Below are 21,083 nucleotides of genomic sequence, written 5' to 3'. Positions count from 1 at the left end.
TTATTACACTACGTCCAATATATTGGACGAATCAATCTAGTCCAATAAATTTGGCAGTGTGATCGGCCTTAGCTCGATGTGACACCATTGGACCCTACTTTTTCCGAGAAAATGTACGCACAGTGACCTGTCAACTCTCATGATATTGCGAGACATTTTTATACCAGAATTAAGAAGATATCAGACTGTCATCGATAATATTTGGTTTCAACAGGATGGGGCTACTTCCCAACCCTCAAAATCACTCATGGCTTTTGTAAAGGAACATTTTCCAGGTCGCCTCATTTCTTTGCCTGGGGATGTGGAGTAGCCTCCTCGATCTCCCGATCTTCCTCGATGCTGTTATTTTGTTTAGGGCTACCTGAAATGTCGGGTTTACATGAAAGAACCACAGATTCTTGAAGCTCTTTCAGAAGTCATTACTCGAGAAATTCCCCTTCCTTTGCTTGAAAGGTGTATGTACAATTTTTTCACTCAAGTGCAACAATACTGGACAAAAGCGGCCGCCACCTGGATGATGTCAATTTTCGCTCCTGAATTGTAGTGCATAATTGTTAGTGCTTTGTTTATTAAATGTCATTGTATTTGTAATCTTTGAGAAATACAAGAATTAAAATATATTAAAAATGTTACAATGTTCTGAAAAGATTAATACCTCCCTGCCGGCCTCTGTATATATGCACATGATGTTTCTGCACACAAACTACTTCCGATTTTCACACTTGTCTTAATCTCAGGACAAGTCCGCCAGCCTGGCGTTGGAGGAGGGAGCTTCAAGTTGTCTTGTTGTCAGTAAAATTTGCCTTTCTAGGAAGTTTGGCGAGCTACGAGGAACAAATGTCAGATGTTCTGTGTCGGTACTTAATGCTGTAGCTGATGAGTTTGTGTCGAACTAAGGGAAAATCCGTACATGCACGTATGAGAGTAGACTGAACCGTTTAATGGATATATAAGCAAGACGTACCAACACGCGAGTGTTACGGTAAACGAGAGGTGAGCCGCGTTGTCGTACGGCGTGATCAGATCTGGCGTGGCAGCGAACGGGATGCTCTTAGGGCTGTGAGTCAGGCCAGGCCGTGTGTCCAATCTGGGCGATCTTGGCGGTCCGGCGGCTGCCTGCGACGGAAGCCGGCACTAGACGTGAGCGGCACGCGCGATGCCTGCCTGCCATGCCAGCCAGCCGGCGCGGCCGCCGCCGCCGCCGCCGCCGCCGCCGCTGCTGCCTGGGGATATGGGCCGGTGGCGCTGGCAGTGGCAGGTGTTGGGCTGCCGCATGCCGTATGGCGCCGGCCGCCCGCCCGCGATGTGCTGTGCACCTCGCCTCCTACGACCGGAATGCCATCTGCCGTCACACCATAGAGGCTGCCGCCCCTGTCGCACGTGCCTCGCACCCAGCGACGAGGGTTCTGTTGGTGGACAAGTGTGTGCTGTCCGGACCGCATCCCCAAGTCCCATATCCGCATCTGCGGGTATTAAAATTTTATAAATCTAAATTAATCTGATCGCTTCGTCTGACCTCCTGCAGTAGATTAAGCTGCGCCCAAATTTGCATCTGCTGAAGTCTGACCTCGTAATTTAAATTCCGTAGATTAAGAAAGGAGGTCCAATCACGGCCACATTTTAGTTTAACATAGCCTGGTATATTTGTAAGTTTCGTAAATTACAACTTCCTGTCATAATTACTGGAGCGAAATTTTCAAAATTTTCTGCGAAACATGGGTAAGTTAGATGAAGTCGTGTTACACGATGTCGTATCTTGCATACTGCTAAATGTTAGTTACGTGCACTGAGGGACAAAATTAGTGGGATACCTCCTAACATTGTACGAGCCTCCTTGTGCCCAGCGATTCAGCTACTTCACGTGGCATGGGCTCAACAAGTCGTGAGAACTCAGCTGCAGAAATATTGAGCCATGCTGCCTCTATAGCGGTCAACAATTGCGAAGTGTTGCCGGTGCAGGATTTTGTGCACAGACTGACCTCCCTGATTTCTTATACGAAGACACACTCGCAGGTATCCGCAAAGTAATACAACCGCACAGACTTCAACCTATGGGTATAGTGTGATGTTCCGGGTACATCGACCGACGGAACGTCTGCGATGTCTTGAAATAGGAGTTACTATTCGTCGTGGATTACACGAGTTGGCGAATGTGCGCGAAAATGCAGATTGTCAGAAAAGGTAGAACGGTAAATCGAACATGCTGTTAGAAGTCTCCTGATCTCCGTCATGGTGCTGAATGCTTAGAAACGACTCGGCCTGTTCATACTGTACGTGTACAGCGACGTGATCATATGCGATCGCAGCACAGTCCAGCGGCATTTGGTGGTTACGTATGACACGCGAGTATTTGAGGCAAACGAGCGTGAAAAAGCTTTTCATTTTGTCAGGACTCTAGGAACACGCGACGCGCGAAAATGTTTTTTATGATAACACCTTAAACGTTCCGTATTGCTAGACCCATTCGGAAGCGTTTTACACGACCCCGACGTCTTAAACTCGTTACGTACCCGGTTGACTTAAAGATTGACGGCCCGTGCGAAGAAGGCTTTAGTTAAAGGCGGTGTGAGCGGAAGAGAGCGCGGTACCGGACAGACAGACGGCCGGCGCACGCGCCACGGCGGGCGGCCACGTGTTCAGCAATTAGCGCGTAGAGGTCCCGAAACGGGAGCCGGCCGCTCGGCTGCTGCGCGTAGGTCCTCTGCGCGCACAATAGCGCCGGTGTGCGGGCCGACTTCCTTCCGGTGGGTGGCCGAGCCGCGGCGAGCGCGACACCCGAGACAAGGTACTCTGCCTACCTCCGGGCACGCGCCACCCCACGGCCTATCCACAGTTGGTTCTCCCAGCTGCGCTTCGTCGTCTTTGAACCAAAAGTGGCACTAAATCGCTGCATACCCGCCTGCTCCTCCTGCAGAACGGACTTTTCGCACCCAGCGTTTTGATAACTCCAGAGCGCATTGCTGCCTCAGAGCGTGCAGTTACATTCATCAAAAAAAACCACATACAGGAGGTAGTGGCAAAGTTTTCATTATTACCTCAGAGAGAGAGAGAGAGAGAGAGAGAGAGAGAGAGAGAGAGAGAGAGAGAGAGAGAGAGAGAAGGGGGGGGGGATAGTGCTACCTTGGTGATGATTTTTAGCCGCCTCCTGTATTTTACGCTTCAATGCTATACATTTTTCCCAACAATAAATAACATCACTTACAGACATCAGCAGACATCAGCATTTTGGCTGTTCGGGAAACATTCGTCCTCAACAATCACATCGTCATTATCGTGAAAATCCGTACCTTCTCCGAGGAAAGCAGCAGCGGTCACTGGGAAGTGAGGCAAAATTGTATAACCGTATGAAGCATCCCCGCGACACGCAACTTCTTGACCGCTTCCTGCCAGGAGATTTTAGTGGCATGCTCCTGTGACAGTTTGCCACCTTACGGGCATAATGAGTTAGAACCACACCATGGCAGTCCTAAAAGGCACTCTGCATCACCTTTTGCGATGATGGTTATCTCGTTGCCTTTTTCAGCGGCGTAGAATCCACGTAACCATTGCTTGTTTTGCTCCTTCGTATCGGAGTAACTGCACAAATCCAGCGCTTGACGCCAGAGATTAGGCGATTAAATACGTCACTTATTTGGAGTCGCCTGACAGCTGAAACATTTTCCGTCGCTGCCTCTGTTCGGCAATTTTTTTCAAGGGGTGTGAGCAGTCGTGAGGAGCTTCGTTGTGTTCAATAGGTCATGCAATGTTTTGAAACTCACCCAACTGATTTATCGGTCTTTTCACTATCGCCTCGATTTTATGGTTCAAATGGCTCTGAGCACTATGCGACTTAACTTCTGAGGTCATCAGTCGCATAGAACTTATAACTAATTAAACCTAACTAACGTAAGGACATTACACACATTCGAACCTGCGACCGTAGCGGTCGCCCGGCTCCAGACTGTAGCGCCTAGAACCGCACGGCCACTTCGGCCGGCTCTCGATTTTATGACTCGGTCTTTGAGCACTAGGGACTCCACTCCTCCTGTGATTCTCTGGTTCTTCATAGAGAGATGGTCTGCCGCTTCGTTCATCAAATGTTTTTTTGACTACTGAAAGCGTCTGCGCCGATTGAAAACTGTGCCAAAAGAAAGTGTTCGAGGATTACTTGATAAGTCTGGTAAAAAGGAAAATTTTTTTGTTAAACAACTCGCCTTTCTTCGGGACATAGTCTCCTTTACTGCATATAAACATTGCTCAGCGATCAGCTTTTCCATCGCAACGAAAGAATTGGTTCTATCGAACTCTGCAAAACACTCGTTGATTGCAACTATCACTTCTTCATCTGATGAAAATTTCTTCCCAGCAATCTAAAAGTTCAAGTTAGGGAACAGAAGTTGCTTGGGGCTAAGTATGGTCAATAACCTGGATGAGGAACAAATTTAAAGCCCAATTCATGCACTTTTCGCCATAGTGATCGCTGATGCGTGGGATGGTGCGTTATGTGACGAAAAAATATTTTTTTACATGACAGCCTTGCTTTTTTTTTCCAGCCAACGCAAGTTTCAAACAACCCAATAATGAACCATAATCAGGTCCACTTACGGTTCTGCCTTCTTACGAGTAATCTATGATGATTATTTCTCGGGAATCCCAAAAAACAATGGCCATCACCTTACCAGCTGACAAAATGGTGTTTGCCTTCTTCGGTGCACTGTCACCATCCTTTGTCCTTTATTTTGACTGCCCTTTTGAGTCTGGTGTACGATAAGGGATCCAGGTTTCATCAGCAGTAGAATCGGCGCAAAAAGTCTTGCGGATTGCGATTGAACATCGCCAGCCGTTGTATTCAAATGTTGTGCCGCATGCAATTTTGGTCGACTGCGAGTAATCGCGTCACCCACCTCGCGCACAGCTTCTTGATAGCCGGATTTTGTCAATGGTTTCCTTTGTGATGATCTCAGTGTGACGGCCGGGGCGCGCTTCGTCTTAGGTGCCTGTCGTTCACGTTCATTCGTTAATCCAAAAAATAAATGGTAATCAATGATGATGCAAAGTCCGCGTGAACTTTATCTATTGTTTTGATTTGTGCGTCAGTCAGCCCCTTCAAATGAAAATGTTTAACAGCTGCACGAAACTCGGTTTTCTCCATTTTTTTAAAATCGTAAAATCGCAGTTGACAAACCGATCAATTCGGGCGGCTGTCAACAGTACATTGTTGAACCTACAGTGTGAACTGGAATAATCGAGCTTACCGACCGTGAATGCACATCAAAAATTTCCCATTCCTTAAGGGAAATTTACCAGGCTAAATCATACCACCCGTGTATTTTTGTTGTGTAGTTGCACCAACTCTGCTTTGATCGTTGCAGCGTTGTTCCGCTTCAAATAATGAAAACGAAATACCGCACAATTACTTCACTGACCAGTGTGATGTACAATTTTGTTTTGGCTCCTCCAGTGGATTAATACAGATCTGTAGCACGGGGATTTCAGTGTGTACCAGGACTACAGACGTGGACCAGCAAGCAAACAAAATATTGATTTTGTATCTTTAGTTTTTAGGTGATAATCACAATATTAACTATCTCTCATACTCATTTCTCTGAACCGCACCACTAATCGATATGCAGAAGCCAAGAATCTTGCTTTCAGCAACTTTATCTAATTTTCTTTCGTTTTGGTGCAACATCGTACCTCAGCATGTATGTAACGTCTTTTTTATGTTTACGTAATTTGTCTCTCTAAATATCGTAAAAAAATCTAGTTCACTACTGGACATGTATTGCAGATATTTACGTGCTTTCAAAGGATTCGAATCCGTTTCTCCATGCGAGGATGATTCGAGGTTAAATGTCCGATTGACCTACAGTTTTTTTTTTGCATTATTCTTTAGAACACATACAGGATGTCCCAAAGGACAATATTCAGGGACATGATGAAACTATCATTAGGAGCAAAAAAAAAAAAAGTCTAGTAAACATGGACTCTAAAATGCCTACCTTAAGAGCTATAACCACTTAATCTTCGATATTGTGAAGCAAATCTCTTCTACTGTAAGATCTTTGCTTTCTAGATTTTGAGAGGTGGTAGTATGAACCAAAACAAGAAAAAATGTCCAGTAAACATGAGCTATGAAGTGTATACCTTACGAGTTACGAGCGCTACTTCATCTTTGCTACTGGGAAACACACCTCTTGTATTAAACATGTGCTCATACAATAACTCTTTGAAGTATACATTAGTTTCCATGTTTACACCATTTTTTCTTGTTTTGATCCATACTACCGCCTCCAAAAATATCGAAAGTAAAGACCTTCCACTAGAAGAAATTTGTTTCACAGTATCAAAGATAATGAAGTCTTCTCAGCTTTGAAGTATGTGTTTTAGAGCCCATGTTTTCTAGACTTTTTTTCCTTCGTATCCCAGAGTACTCATCATTCCTCCAGGCACACCCTAAATGACTTGATCAGTTGCTAATCGAAAGCACTCTGCCATTCAAACGACCACAGCGTCGATATCAGCTTCACTTTCGTACACTGAACGTGTCACCGGTGGCTTCACATCTTTCTGTACCTTACATTTGCTTGAATTGGCGGGAGTCGGTTGAGTCAGTGTTTGTGTTGTGTATCTGTCGGAAGATATAACAGTAAGATAACAGGAAATCAGTTCTTGGTTGTCAGACGCACCTGTTGATCGCGCTCTAGGCTGGCCCTGACTGGACAACAGCAACCAGTGAAATTTGTTGAAGCGCATATTCCACGCTCGAGGCATTAACCACATAATTTTATTAATTCCATTAATTATTAAAGAGCAGTAAAATCTCTGCATGCAGCGGGTAAACTTTCGCGTCTTTCAGACGCTACAGTTAATGCTGAGTTGACTTGACTATCATCAAAGCTAGTCACAAACTAGAAAAGCTGCAGTTCTACTTCAACGGAAGGACCTGTTCGTGCTGCTGCGGAATCTAAGGGAAGTAACTTAGAGTGTTCTCCTCAAGAAAATGTACTGCAGCCAGTATGAATGAAAAAGCTGCTTCCTTATCCACTGTGAATGAAAAATGGGTTTTGGTGGTTATCCGTAGTATAAAGAAGTAAAAGCTATAGATAAATGATTTTAAATTTTGTGTTCTGGAAAAAGCTCAAATTCATATTTATTGTCGTGGGGAAGCGTATGGATTGAGGTCGCTGTCGGTAACTCGTAGCATACACTACGAAAGTGAAGCAAACATCGAGCTTATTTCCGGGCAGAGACAACTGTGCACGTCCTGCGTGACGTAAGGTATGCTGATTCTTAATGAACAAATACACTGAATATTAAATGTTGTGAAAGCGCACCGGTGAAGGAGTTTTCACCCTTTTCATATATGGAACTTGTGATTTGGCTGTGGAGTGACGGCAGGCGCTCGTGTTGGTGTGTTACAGAGGCATGCTCGAGCAGGTCGACGCCCAAGCCGCGGTCCGCAGCCCCCACGGCGCGGCCCAACGTCACATTCCACACGTACGATTGCCCGCCGACCTACGCCAAGTGGTACTGCCTCAACCACGCCACCTGCTTCGTCGTCAAGATCGGCGATTCCCTCCTCTACAATTGCGAGTGAGTACGCCGATGTGGTCCCCACCAACGTCCACGTCGTAGTAGTACTAGTAGTAGTAGTAGTAGTAGTAGTAGTAGTAGTAGCGATCTGAGTGTTACGTGCTATGGTAGCAGGAAGAAAAAGAAATAAGGTAAAACAATGTGAGAGATATTGTAAATTTAATTCGATTCAGGACGCAGGGGAAAAATATATATTATTGTAATAATTCACAATAAAGTGTGATAGGCAACGGTCAATTGGTGTTAAAAAAAAGTGGACATAAATTAATAAATACTTCGCCACGATCTAAGAAGTTTCATGATTTTCTGTAATATTACGGTGGTTTCTGTAACTGTAAGCAGAGTAGCAAAATCCCACATTTCATTAAACGATTACTAAACAGTCTGTGCATAAATATCTCAAGAAATTTATGTACGATTGCTCCATAAACGAGATATACACTTGGTACTAGGAAGTGTTGGAGTATGAGGCTTTAGGTGGAAATTCGCAATTTGCTCCTTCTGTATATTAAAATTTGTTAATACAGTTGCAATAGGCAAAGAGTTCCAGCTGCTGATAGGTTTGACAGTAGCTCTTGACCAGTTAACTCCAAGTGAGGTTAGAACCAGAAGAGAGTGGCGAGCAGTTCTTCTTGAGAGATTTCGTTGATTAACATTATTCTCACCACTATTTCATTTTTGGACACTCCACACAGGCTTTACGATGCTTCCGCCTCAACTTTGTTCAAGTATTGCCGAAGAGAATAATATTGTAGTGTAGTATGTAAACAAACAAGTGAAACAAGTTTAGTGAGTTTGCAGTATGCCATGTCATTAAACATGGACTCCTTCGACCATACTGCACTGGGACTTCACATAATTTTGCAAGACACACAAAAGTGAAAAAGTTTCATTCTTTGTGCATATCATATTCCTTGGAGTGCTGAATGACCTGTGCACCTAGTGCGAAGGAGTGTTTGGGAAAAAATGTCGAAAGTAGGACGTCCTGTAATGTCATTATCATTGTTGTAAATTACTTTAATTACTACAGTGTTCCAACGAAGCTCAAAACAAGAAGTGGGTGTCAACACATGTTCTGCAGTTATCCCTTCAAATGAGAGTGGGGAAAGTGTATGTTTGTAACTGCTTAGTTATTTCTTTGTCATCATTGAACACTTCAGGTTTTTGCACTTAAGCTCAGTGGTGTCGTAACATAGTGAAATCTGAAACTGGCCCTTTCTAAGGATTTGCTTCGATACGTCAAGAAGTGAAAAGTCTTAAGACGAACACGTGCTTTAGGTGAGGAACAGCAGAATGCATCCCTCTGCCAGCAAACACTGGTAAAACTGCTTGGAGATAGAACTATAATTTCATACGCTAGAGGTTCTCATAATTCGAAACCATTTTTATAAAAATTAAAATAAATGAATTATTTCAAAACTGTTAATTAACCGTTTGCGCTTCTGTGACACACGGGGCGTATCGAAAGATATCGGGCAAGCTGGGGGAAATTTTTGCCAACTAGAGATCATTAGCTTCTATGCCCTTTACTTGATAAACGACTCAATGGCTTACTAAGTCTTCTCTGCAAGCTAAGCAATTCCCCGTAGCTTTTAATAGAGGAGATTGTAGTGCTTTTTTCGCCTTTTCAGTATATTATTCTGGAAGCCACGGAACTAATGTCATTCAGCGTGGCTGGTGTTCGGCCTGAAAGCGCTGGTACGCGTCTCAGCCGAACAAGGGTAAAATGGAGCGTACTTTAAATTTCTCCTTTGCACAGCTTTTGTTTTTTGCACTCCCAGCAACTTGTTTATATAGGGAAATATTGCTATTGCTGGAGACTTCACGTTAAACGTAGCTGGTGTACGTGCGATTGTGTTTATAGAGTTAGTGTCGAGGATGCGTTCTGCAGGACGAGGCGGCATGAACTGCGAATTGTTATTAGATCGTATAACACGCGCACACTCCAAAGACATTTCTCTAGTGGTTTTGAAGACTAGATATTCTTGTGATTTACGTTTTTTATCGATCATTATCAAACGAGAGCAGTCGTTCCACTCGGTCATATAATAGTGCGGCATAGGAAGAGATGTTCTGTTCTGGGAAGGCCGTCGGGCGGCTCGGCGGACGTGGTCAATTGGTGTGAATGATGACCCGTGCCCGAGGAGGCGCCTAAACAGTGTCGCGGCATGGACGAGCACGTTCGCGGCTCTTAAGCCGGGCCGCTCTCAGGTAGTTGAAGATCGGTTAACTGTACACGGCTGTCCGTGAGAAGAGAGTCTGGCTTTGTGTGCGGACTGCTCCCTGCCTCGGGCCGCCTCCAAACCTCGCGCCTGCTCTTTTTCACCTTTTGTCGGAAAAGTATTCGGACCACATTATGGAGTCAAGGAATTTCGGCGCGGCCAGCGTGTTCGTGAAAGGCAGGTGCGCGAGACGCATGCGCGGGCAGCTGCGGCGCGGATTAGCGGCGCCCCAGCGCTGGGAATGGGAAACAACCGCGGCGTTTGTCGTCCTGGCCTGGAATGCCGCTTCCACCTCGCACAGCAAGCCCTCCCAGGACACCTCACTTACACAGCGAACGCTTTCGTCAGCCTAACGTCAGTACGCACGTTGGGCTACTGACTAAAGCTGAGCAGAACTAAGCGTCCATTCAGTAACCTACTCTCAGTACATTAAACAGTGTGGAGGTTGTAGCACTTACACCCAAACCTGCAGATGTCAGGCACTCATATCAGTACCTAACATTGTACGTCGATAGAGTATCACCTAAAACACCGGTTTAGTTCGTGCTATGTACTCTCGTCCAGTAGAGCATGCGTAATCGGCTAACGATAATTAAAAGTAACACCAGAGCTACAAAGCACAGGAAAAGTACATCGGTGACTGACTGTTTTTTCAGATAACGCGTGGGTGAGTTGATACAGCGAGAGATCGTCGTACCACATTCACACGTGCAAACCCCAAGTATGACATTTCTTTAAATTATTTACGCTTGAAACTGTTAGATGGGAAAACATTTTCCTGACATATAGAATGACTTTTCGGAGTTGGTAGCAATGTTTTTTGGCAATTCTAAAGATATTGTAGAGGTTGTACAGCCAATTCTCGCGACAACCCATTCATACACAATTATTCCTTTGCTTTCACAGACGAGCAAACTTGCTCCAAAACTGTTTGTTGTCCTTAAAGGCCGGCCGCTGTGGCCAAGCGGTTATAGGCGCTTCAGTCCAGAACGCGCGACTGCTACGGTCCCAGGTTTGAATCCTGCCATGGGCATGGATGTGTGTGATGTCCTTAGGTTAGTTAGGTTTAAGTAGTTCTAAGTTCTGGGGGACTGATGACCTCAGATGTGAAGTCCCATAGTGCTCAGAGCCATTTGAACCATTTTTCCTTAAAGAACATCGTTCTTTGAGTTCTCATACACACCAGTCCATGTTCTCAGAACTAAATTTAATCGTCCACTCTCACTCCTCCGGCAAAATGACCAGAGAACTGTTCAGGACTTTAATACAAGAACTGGTAGTCGAATAAATCAGTGGAGAGAAACTTCTGCTGATAATGGATTCTTACGGGCCCCACAAAGACGCTAGTGTGCTTTGTGACATGGGCTTACAAAATAACCTACCAAAAGACAAAATCACAGTTCACATAATTCCAGCAAACATAACTTCCATTTGTCAACCACTTGATCTTGCAGTATATACGATCATATGATGCATAAAATGTTCGATGCTGCTTGAGATTCTTCGGAAGAGATTAGATTGCAAAAATGGAATAATTGCCTTATGCTGCAGTCCTTCACATACAATCATTTGTGTTCTCCACTTTTCTAAAATTCTCACTGCCACAAGTGGATAATGGCTAAGCTCGTTGATGAACCCCAATCCTTTGAAATTTTGACAAAGTTTCGTTTCATACACAAGCTTTCATTCTGCAGTCTATAGGGTAGATACGCAAATGTGCGATTCATCAAATGTGCTTGGTGTACGAAAGTAATTTGGACATTCAGTGCTTATTACTGATCTTATTACTACTACTACCACCACTGCTACTACTTCGATGATGATATACTCAAAAATAATTATAAATTACTCTATATAACTATTATTATTATTATTGTTATTATTATTGTTATTATTATTGTTATTATTATTATTATTATTACTACTTCCACATGTGTGATGCAATTGTTTGTTAATTTTTCTGAAACTACAAAGGTACTCTATAGGTTTACTGCTTTCAAAGAAATGAAGTGAATGCAGACTGCCAAGAGAACATTGCTGTAAACTCGATACAGCCCTTTTACATATCATAAACATGTAGTACCGTATAACACTTTCACCCATAATACATAAAAACAAATTGCCATGATTGGGGTTTGTACCCAGGACCCTTGGTACAAAGAACTAACACTCTGCGTACTTCTCCCACGGAAGCTGTATGTGTTAAGTTACTCACAATTATGGTATCTCATTTTTGGAGATAAAACATCTTGTTTGTCTGATGCACTAAGCAAATTCTATAAATGTGTGTAGCCTGCCACAAGTGTTGTCCTCTGTAGATTTAAATGTGTGTGATTTTATAATCCTCTAACAATATGTACATGTGGCACTATTTTACTATCCTGTGACATCTGTACTATGGAATGCAGATGTAGCAGTTTCTGGACCACAGGTCAGTAACACACTACCAGGGGCTTGAAAGACTAGGTAGCTTATAATTGTTACTTGCATGGGAATGATCCTTTATCAGCGGAACCAAAAAACTGCCATAAAAAACATGACTGGGGCTCCTGAAATATAGTGACTAACGATACGTGGTTGACAGTTTGCACACAGTAGTCCGTTATGAACTGACAGTGTAGGAAATAATTGTGTCGCTTAGTCTGGTTACAGACTTGTTGTCCATTGCAAGCCAGGATGAGACTAAGAATTTATCTCCCTGTCAAAACAATGTCATCTCCTTTGGAGAAATATTTTTCTCTACAATAAGTTGAGAGTGTTGTTCTAGTATGTAGGGCTGCAAGTTCATGGCATGTGATACTCTGTCTGCTCCTGCCTGTTACAGATTTTTTGAAACTAAGAAGCTGATATCCCTGTCGTTGCTAGTTGCATACTGCAGTTTCTGATGTGTATCCCATGTATCGTTTACTTAAATAGACAGTGGTGCTCTTTTTGACATGGGACAGTTAATTGTAGCATATTGGGCAACATGGTGCTCTGGTGAATATCTTGGTGTTTTAACAAGTGTTCCTTAAAATGTGATAAAGCCTAATCATCTGGGCTATGTAAAATTTTGCTTATTGTCTGTGGCAAATATGAAGGTATTTTTGTAGATATCTCTTAGCCTGTGGTCACTTCAAACTAGTGATGTGTCAGATGTTTATGAGAGTGTAAAATATTGTTCATGTGTTGTTACATACCTGTTTCAGGAACTCCATGATATGCAAAATGGTTTTGACGATCCCTTATTTCATCCTTATTGCTTCATTTTAAAAGATAATTTTTGAACTAAGAATTAGTGACGGTCAACAAGAAAAGACATCTAGATTATTGTTGTAAGAAGAGATTCTCTTAGAAAGTAAAATAATTATTTGTGGTTTGGTTCTTTATGGAACACACAATGAAAAACATCATTAATATTGGAATTACTTGTGAGCATAGTGTCATAGAGTAGAAAGAGCAAACAGTTTCTGTTTGTGAAAGATGTGTGCATGGGCACCACATTGGAAATTTAATTAGAGGTAAATGTTAAGCAAATCTGTTTGTTTGCAGGTGTGCAGATGGGTACATGGGACAAAGGTGCGAATACAAAGACTTGGATGGAACTTACTTACGTAAGTAATATAAGGCTTGAATTGATGAAAATTCTCTCTCATTCCTGAAGTGACCAATAACTTAAGTTTGATTTTTGTATTTTGTGCAGCATCCCGGCAGCGTGTTATGCTAGAGACGGCCAGCATTGCAGGTGGTGCCACAATTGCTGTGTTCCTTGTTGTTTTTGTTTGTATAGCTGTTTACATTCACCTACAGCGAAAACAAAAAGAACTACGAGCCAGGTGAGCCCTTGTTTGTAAAAATTATTCTCTCTCTCTCTCTCTCTCTCTCCAGGGAATTCCTCCCAACTCCGAGTCAATGCTCATCCTCATTTACCCCATGCTCTCATCTTACACCTTAGATCCACAACTCCCCCCCCCCCCCCCCCCTTGCTCCTCACATGTGCTACCTCCCTCAGCTTATCCCTTGTATTTCTCTTATCACCATATTCTTTTCCCATGTCTACACATGTTTGACAGGAGTTATTTGTCGTGTCATTTTGTGCATTGTTTTTAGCTAATTTGTGTGTGCACTATGTATGGGGTTAGTCAAATTAAAACAAGACAGATGGGGGGGGGGGTAATAAGTAAATTACTTTTATTTCAAAAGTAATCACCATTACTGTTAATTCATTTATCCCACTGTAAGACAGGAGTCAACACTTCCATGTAAAAAAAGTTTATGCTTGCCTACAGAACAATGATAGTACTCATGGGTGTACTCTTCAACTGGAGGAAATCATTGGCTGTGAATGTATTTCTTCAGGGCTCCAAAAATATGGAAATCACACGGGAGAGATTGGCACTGTATGGAGAATGTCTAAGGGGATGGCTGCTAGTGGAACTTTGCTGCTGTGTACTAGAAACATGCGAGTGGGCCCACTCATTCCCAAGATTGTTTAGATTATGCTGTAGAAGTTTCACTGGGAAGCCCTTCCAAATCCTCCAAACAGCCTTGTTCTCTTCCCTTGCAATTTCCAAATTTTTGGAGTCCTGAAGAAAGACATTTGTGGCGCTTGATTTGCTTCAGATGAAGAGGTGATGTCAGGGTAAAATCATTGCGTAGGCAACTGCAAACATTGCTCCATGAAAACATAGCCAGCCTTGTCTCACAGTGGGATAAATGTATTAACAGTTATGTCAATTACTTTTATAATAACAAGCAGTTTACTTACTTTTCCACCTGTCTCATGTAAATTTGACTGTCACTTAGACACAGGAAATTTGTGGCCTTTTGTAGTTACAATTCTTTAACAGATCAAGAATAATATTGGTTGGTTTGGCACTGAAGAATATTAAATTGCCGTGTTAGAGATGTAAGTGATAATACAACAGCAAATTCCACAACTTTCCTTCATTTCCTGTTATCATGCAAATAAGGTCATTGCAGTAGTGCCCTTACTAAATCTAGCGGCCTTGCTGCCTTTATTTGGCCATTATTCACAGTCTGTATGCTAACCATAGATGCGTTTCTCACTCATCTAATAACTACTCACATGGTCATTTGAAATGTAAAAGCTTTCTACTGTGCAGCACAGCACTGGAGTCTGTTTTAATAAATTCTGATTATAACCTCTTTGTTTTATAAATGTACAATGTGTCTGATAAGTAATGGTACAAATTTCAGGAGGGTATTCCTGGACCAAAAAGAAAAGATAATTTTTTACAGTTATATTGCCCATAATCATCCTATATTGAGATAATAGCGTGATTTCAAGACTTTTGGCTAGTGGTAAGAAAACTTAGTGTGGTTGACAGATGGCCTGTGTAGTAGATACACAGTACAATGTGGTTCATAAGTGATAAAGGTTATATTGGGATTGTGACATGCCAAGTCACTCTATTGGTCTCAGTCCTCTGGATTTTCTCTTGAAGGAACAGCAGCAAGTCTCTGTTGTACACGAGTGAAGAGAGTGACCTTCACGATTGCTGTACTGGAGTTTCTGACTGTTTTTCTGCTTTTGGAGCCAGGAACTCCCTTGTAAAGTTCATACCATTACAGTTCCAGTACTTGTATGATGATCTTGTTTATACATGCACACAGAGTACAATGTGGGATTTGTAGGCTGCCATGATGCAAACACTTTATATTCTGAACCTAGTTTTAGTGAGGATTTGCTATCAGGTCATCTTCTGTTAAGTTTTTATAACTGTACTTTTTTGTTTCTTACATGACAAATGATAATTAATTGAAACCCTCAGTTGCTGACAGGTGTTGTTGATATACTTCGATGACAGTACTTGAATAATCTGTTGAGATTTCCTCATAATGCATGTTGTGTTAGCCTTGATTCACTTGGTGTCTACTTTGAAAACTACATTCTTATGCTTAAAAGTTTATCTATTCAGTGCTGTCTGTTGGCTGACTTTGTTCCTATGATTTTTACTAATAAACACCATTTCACTGGCAACTGGCTATAATAACCAAACTAGTTGTATCAAGGCAGACCTGCAAATCACACGTAGATCTTCTGAACTTCGCTTTGGTTTTACAGATATCCTGACAGTGACATTGACAACATCATATATTTAAGTTGTTGTAGTAGGAGTAGTAGTTGCTGTTGTTTTTTATAAATAACCTATTCTTATGTTGCAGTTGTACAGACGGTAGCAGTCGAGACCTCGAACAACGACCTTTCAGTAGAGATGTACTGGCCATCTCCATTGGTAGATCGAATCAGACTCAGAACTCATCTGTAAGTGCATTTTCTGTTTGTATACTCTTGTGTGAATTTGAAATTTTATTGCTCAATACCACTGTTTGAAGTATTGCTTATCTGTCTGTTGTTTGGTTTCAGGAATCTCATATGCCAGTGGAAACAGCAGGCTTCACTACGCTTGTTACTCATGCCGGCACAGAACAGTTGCCTAGCAGTCAGTGGCACCAACCTGTGTCGAGAGCGTGAAGAATGTGAATAGTTCCGTCTGTTATTATTTCGTATAAGTATTTTGCTTGATGAAAATATATTTATTGTATTGTATAAGACACATACAGTTTGGCAGCCAGAAAATGGATGTGTTAATCACTCAGCATGTGAATATTGAGATAGATCCACAGTGGTTTAGACATGTGTTCAGTTTGTGAAGTAACATTCTGTTGCTTCTTATGTTGTTAATTTCTTTCATTTCTTTTCTTCTTCTTTTTTTTTCTTTTTACTAAATAAGACTGCCTTATTTCCCTGATACATTAGCATGGTAACTGACTGTTTGGTATGGATGAATATTTTTACAGTGGCAGCAACTGTATCAGTTTAATGACAAAAGTATTGCCTTTTTTATGCCTCGCAGAGGAATATAGTCTGTCTGATGTTAGAGTAGGCTTATATATCTGTTTCTTGCTGGCAGGCGAGTAGCTGTGCTTTGATAAAAACGCTTATTCACAAATATTCATGTTCAACCTCTTGTACTGACTGATACATAGGAGGAAAACCTTGTTATTATAGTATTACACCTGCAATAGAAACAGATGTAATGGCATTTCATTAGTGAGCTGACAGTTGATACCGATATGTACTAAGTCATTACATATTGTGTTCTGGCACGAGTGATTCCACTTATTACATGATATGTGGGACACTAACCTAGTTATGTATGACAGCGTCAGGATAATTATTATCCTATGTAATTACTGTAAAGCAAATTATCTAGTAATCACAACACATTCCGTTCACAGTGACTTTCTTTAATTTGTATTTATTTATTATTGTCAAATCGCGGTTGCTAAGTTAATCATTACATCATAGACCTAACAGAAATTTTTCAGTTCTCATTCATTTGTTATTTATTTTATTTTTGGTTCTAAATACAGAATTTGTGTTTATTTTCACAAACAATATTTCCCTGTAACTGTTGGAAGCACGATAATTCTCTGTAATGCCAGGAAACAGTTTAGTTTCATTCTGTATCAAAAGTTGAATATTTTGTATGCAGAGTAGTCCATTGGAAGATACTGAAATAAAATTTGTTTATTGCGCTGGAAGATGAGTTAACATATTCATTAATTAAACTCTGGCAGCTGTAATATTAATGTTGTTTTTGTAATATATGTAAATAGTAACAAAAGTATAAAAGTGGAAGTATTCCAAGGTAAGAAAGATTAAAAGTCTTCTCATAATTTTTGAAAATCTGAAAGTATGCATATATTTATGTGTATGTTCGTGCATTTGATACCGGACTATTTCCGTACTAACATGTATATTTTGTAGATATTGAGAAGAGCCTCTGTTTTCATCTCTGTACAAATTTTTCATAATCTTACAGAACATACTACTTATTTCCATTCTTCATTTATAATTACTTGGTTCCTAATTTATTATTATTGCTATTATTATTTTTAGAAGTTAGCACTTGTATTCTAATCCAGTTATAAGTTTGCATATGGTGTACATATATGTGTGCCTGAAAAATAGAATGTATGGAGATGAATGTATGTGTAATTAGCCTTCTTGGCAGCTGTTGTCCTGTCTGGTAATTTGCTGCGTTTCATTCCAGCTTCCTCTTGCTAACTTGGAAGGAACATTGTTGTTACTGATAACACTATACCTTGGCTGCAAGTTTTATTTTTATATTAAAAATTTCTTGTTTCTCTTACACATGAATACCAAAGATATAAAGTTAATATTTAATATGAGGCCAACTTTCTCCCTCAATAATCCATACCAAAGTTTCAGTCATAATAACTGTATATGCAAATATATGACTTCTGCAGTGTGAAGAATTCTGTAGAAATGAGCACCTAGCCTCAGTTACAGATGTTTCAAAAGGAAAGTGTCAGCATATGTGATGGTGGAAGAGACTAACCATTCTTAATAATTAATTGCAGCAGTTAAAACTAAATTGTTAATTAGAAGAGTAGCAATGATATATTCTAAATTTTGCCCGTATTTATTACTCACATGCTGAGTTTAGCTTCAATGTGATATGTCAGCTTTTAAATGTGTATGTGTATGTATATACACAATGATAAGTATTCCAAAAAGCAGTTATGCACTGAACATATTCCATAGTTATGTTAATTGTTAATGTTCCTAGAGTAATTATCCTCACAAAAATTTCAACTAAACAGACTTATTTTAGACAGTTGTACCATGGCTGCATGTTGTTCTGGTATTGTCTAAATAATGTTGCACTTTGTTTATCTTTATTTACGTGCAGAGTTATCTTCATCAGAATAACTCAGCAAGTCAACAGCTATTTCATACTAGTACACAGTATATGAGACAGATTGTGATGTATTTGCATTCAATAGCATTTAGAATTCACACAATATTTCACAGATTCTCAGGTATTCAACAAAACAGTGGAAACACAAATTCCTCGTAATGTATTCTTGCCACCAAATATGCGTAAATGTCCTTCAAAACTAGTCACTGGTGTGAGCAAGAGTGAGAGCATTTGCATGAATGTAGATTTTTTGATTTAACTTTTACAGTGCATTATACTTCAGTGTTTTTCTATGTCCAAAGATTCAGTGTTTCAATTGTCTTTAATTATCATGGTAATGTATTCCATACTTAAAACATCTACATGCTTTAATGTTTAATTTATGAGTTATAGTTGGTAATATCTGTGTATGAAGACATTGCAAATGTTGTACATAGTATTATGCTTCCTTTTTATAAACTCTTATTTTTAATAATTTGTTGTGTTCCTTATGCTCAGAAAATAATTTTCTAAAATGTATTTCATGTTGTTAAAATTGTAATAATTGTTGTTATGGTTGGTGTATTGTCATGAATTTGCAAGTAAATTTTTTAAAAAGCAAAAATATGTGTAACACAGTTTCTTTATGGATACTGTCCTCCACTTCCAGAATCGCACTTCTGTGTTGTAAATCTTTCGGTCCTGCCATTTGTTTTAGTTACATCCAGTATAATTTGTAGTATTACTGTTAAATTTCATTCTAATGTGTGCATTAACATAAACAATAATTCATACATATCACGGATCTTGAATTTGGATCTCTGATTGTAGGATGCGCTTAAATTTAAATATTGGCATAAACTGAATTTAATGTGTAGTATTTTATGGGGCAGATATAAAAGTAAAAAAAAAAATCCAAAGTAATGTTTTCTGTACCAGAAGTGTGATTTTTTGGAAATGGCGGCTGTTAGAGATTAGAATGCAGTTAAAGGATTAGGAATACCTGCAGCCATGGTATTTGCCAGTGACAAATTTTTTAATTTATTTTGAAACAATCAGATATAAATAACATTGATGTCTACAGTCTTCTAATACAGCTCTCTCACTGCCAGATGCTTATTTAATTGAAGCATCTAGTTGGCAGTGTAAGAAAAGTATTAAGTGTCTTCACATCTTAACGACACATTGTGTATCAGGTGCAGTTTAATTTTGGAAATAAAGTACTCAGTTATGTGGAGCTTTATGAAATGTAACAGAATCTCAAGAAATTGAAACTAAGATGTTTGTGATACAAAAATGTTTCCACACAGCCATTTTATTCTGAAATTGCCAGACTAATACTGCAAAGGAATATTATGGCATAGCCACAGAGCACTCGCTGTATTATTATTTTATATAAGCTCACCAGCACAATTTAGGCAATAGTTGTTGTACTGAATCTGAAGTAAAACTGCGGTAGCCTTCAGTAATAAAACATTATCAAAATATAAACAAAGTTGTTTTTAATCTTCCTTTCCTCCTTTTATTTAATTGTGAATTTTGTTAACGAATGAATAATACCACAATTACTGTTAGCAGTAGAGAGCTGAGTATGCTGTTACAAATAGTGTGTATTCATGAAAATGAAAATACTATTTAAGAACCTGAACAACTGGAATGGGGGAAGTAGTAGTGGAAAAATTAATATATACAGAGCTTCTTTTGTTTTAGATTATGACTTCTATGTTTCTCTTTTGAATTGTTTTGAAGAGGCTCCTCATTCAAAGTAATTTTTTTCCACAAAATGTTGGCATGAAATTTTAGTTTAATGACCACCAATTGGCAGTGGCAGTCTATGGCCTCTCTCTTACATTTCATTTCAAATGTACAAACCTAGCCACAGAAAAATCTGCAGTATCCCTCTTTGCTGCTGCAACTCAAAACATACACACTCCCCCTCCCTTCCCCCCTCTCCCCTTCCCCCCTCTCCCCTTCCCCCCTCTCCCCCTCCCTTCCACCCTTTCCCCCTCCCTTCCCCCCTCTCTCTCGCACCCCAGTCGTCTGCTTCCTCTCCCTCCTTTCCCAATCCTTATCTGCTGGGCTTTAGAAAGGATGGTAGGAGAGTATTTAGCCCATAATTTTTACACTTTTTACGTTCTTCTGAATGAATGTGTGTTTTTTATTTATTTGTTTATTTATTGTTAAATATTCAGCCAAACATAAATTGAAATAGTCTGAGGTGAAAGCCGGATGTCAGTGTCCGACGGGCACAATATTTCGGCAAGTGACCATGTTGCCATCATCAGGTATGCTGATGAACTAATAACCTGAGAGCTGTTGCAAGAGCACAGATGGTGTCAGCATGTACCCTTGCACCCAGTCTTGACTGGAGTGACTTGGCAGTGGGAGGAGAGGCGGAGATGCTGCACACAAACCCATACCTGGTTGTGGACCACTTTCAGAAATAAGTTCAAATCGAGAGGGGTGGGGCGGTGGGAGATATGCCCTGCACAACTCTCAGGCATTAGTTTGTCAGCACATCTGATGATCACAATGTGGTCACTTGCCGAAATATTGTACCTGTTGGGACACG

General features: G+C 40.6%; 1 protein-coding gene across 3 annotated transcripts in view; it reads left to right on the top strand.

The window, feature by feature from the left end:
* LOC126415935 (protein spitz-like) overlaps nt 1-19,985 on the top strand; it is a 496,935-nt gene extending 476,950 nt beyond the window's left edge. For all 3 annotated transcript variants that reach the window (XM_050083469.1, XM_050083468.1, XM_050083467.1), the window contains 5 exons: nt 7,404-7,575; nt 13,329-13,390; nt 13,480-13,612; nt 15,966-16,065; nt 16,168-19,985. In XM_050083469.1, coding sequence (XP_049939426.1) covers nt 7,404-7,575; nt 13,329-13,390; nt 13,480-13,612; nt 15,966-16,065; nt 16,168-16,275 — 575 coding nt within the window. In that variant the 3' untranslated portion in view covers nt 16,276-19,985. The remainder of the gene's footprint in view (nt 1-7,403; nt 7,576-13,328; nt 13,391-13,479; nt 13,613-15,965; nt 16,066-16,167) is intronic.
* Nucleotides 19,986-21,083: the final 1,098 nt, after the last annotated feature.

Source organism: Schistocerca serialis, chromosome 1 (assembly GCF_023864345.2).
Source record: "Schistocerca serialis cubense isolate TAMUIC-IGC-003099 chromosome 1, iqSchSeri2.2, whole genome shotgun sequence".
In the NCBI taxonomy this organism is placed as follows: domain Eukaryota; kingdom Metazoa; phylum Arthropoda; class Insecta; order Orthoptera; family Acrididae; genus Schistocerca; species Schistocerca serialis.
Note: the sequence above shows the minus strand (reverse complement) of the source record. Positions and strands in the feature narration are given on the sequence as shown.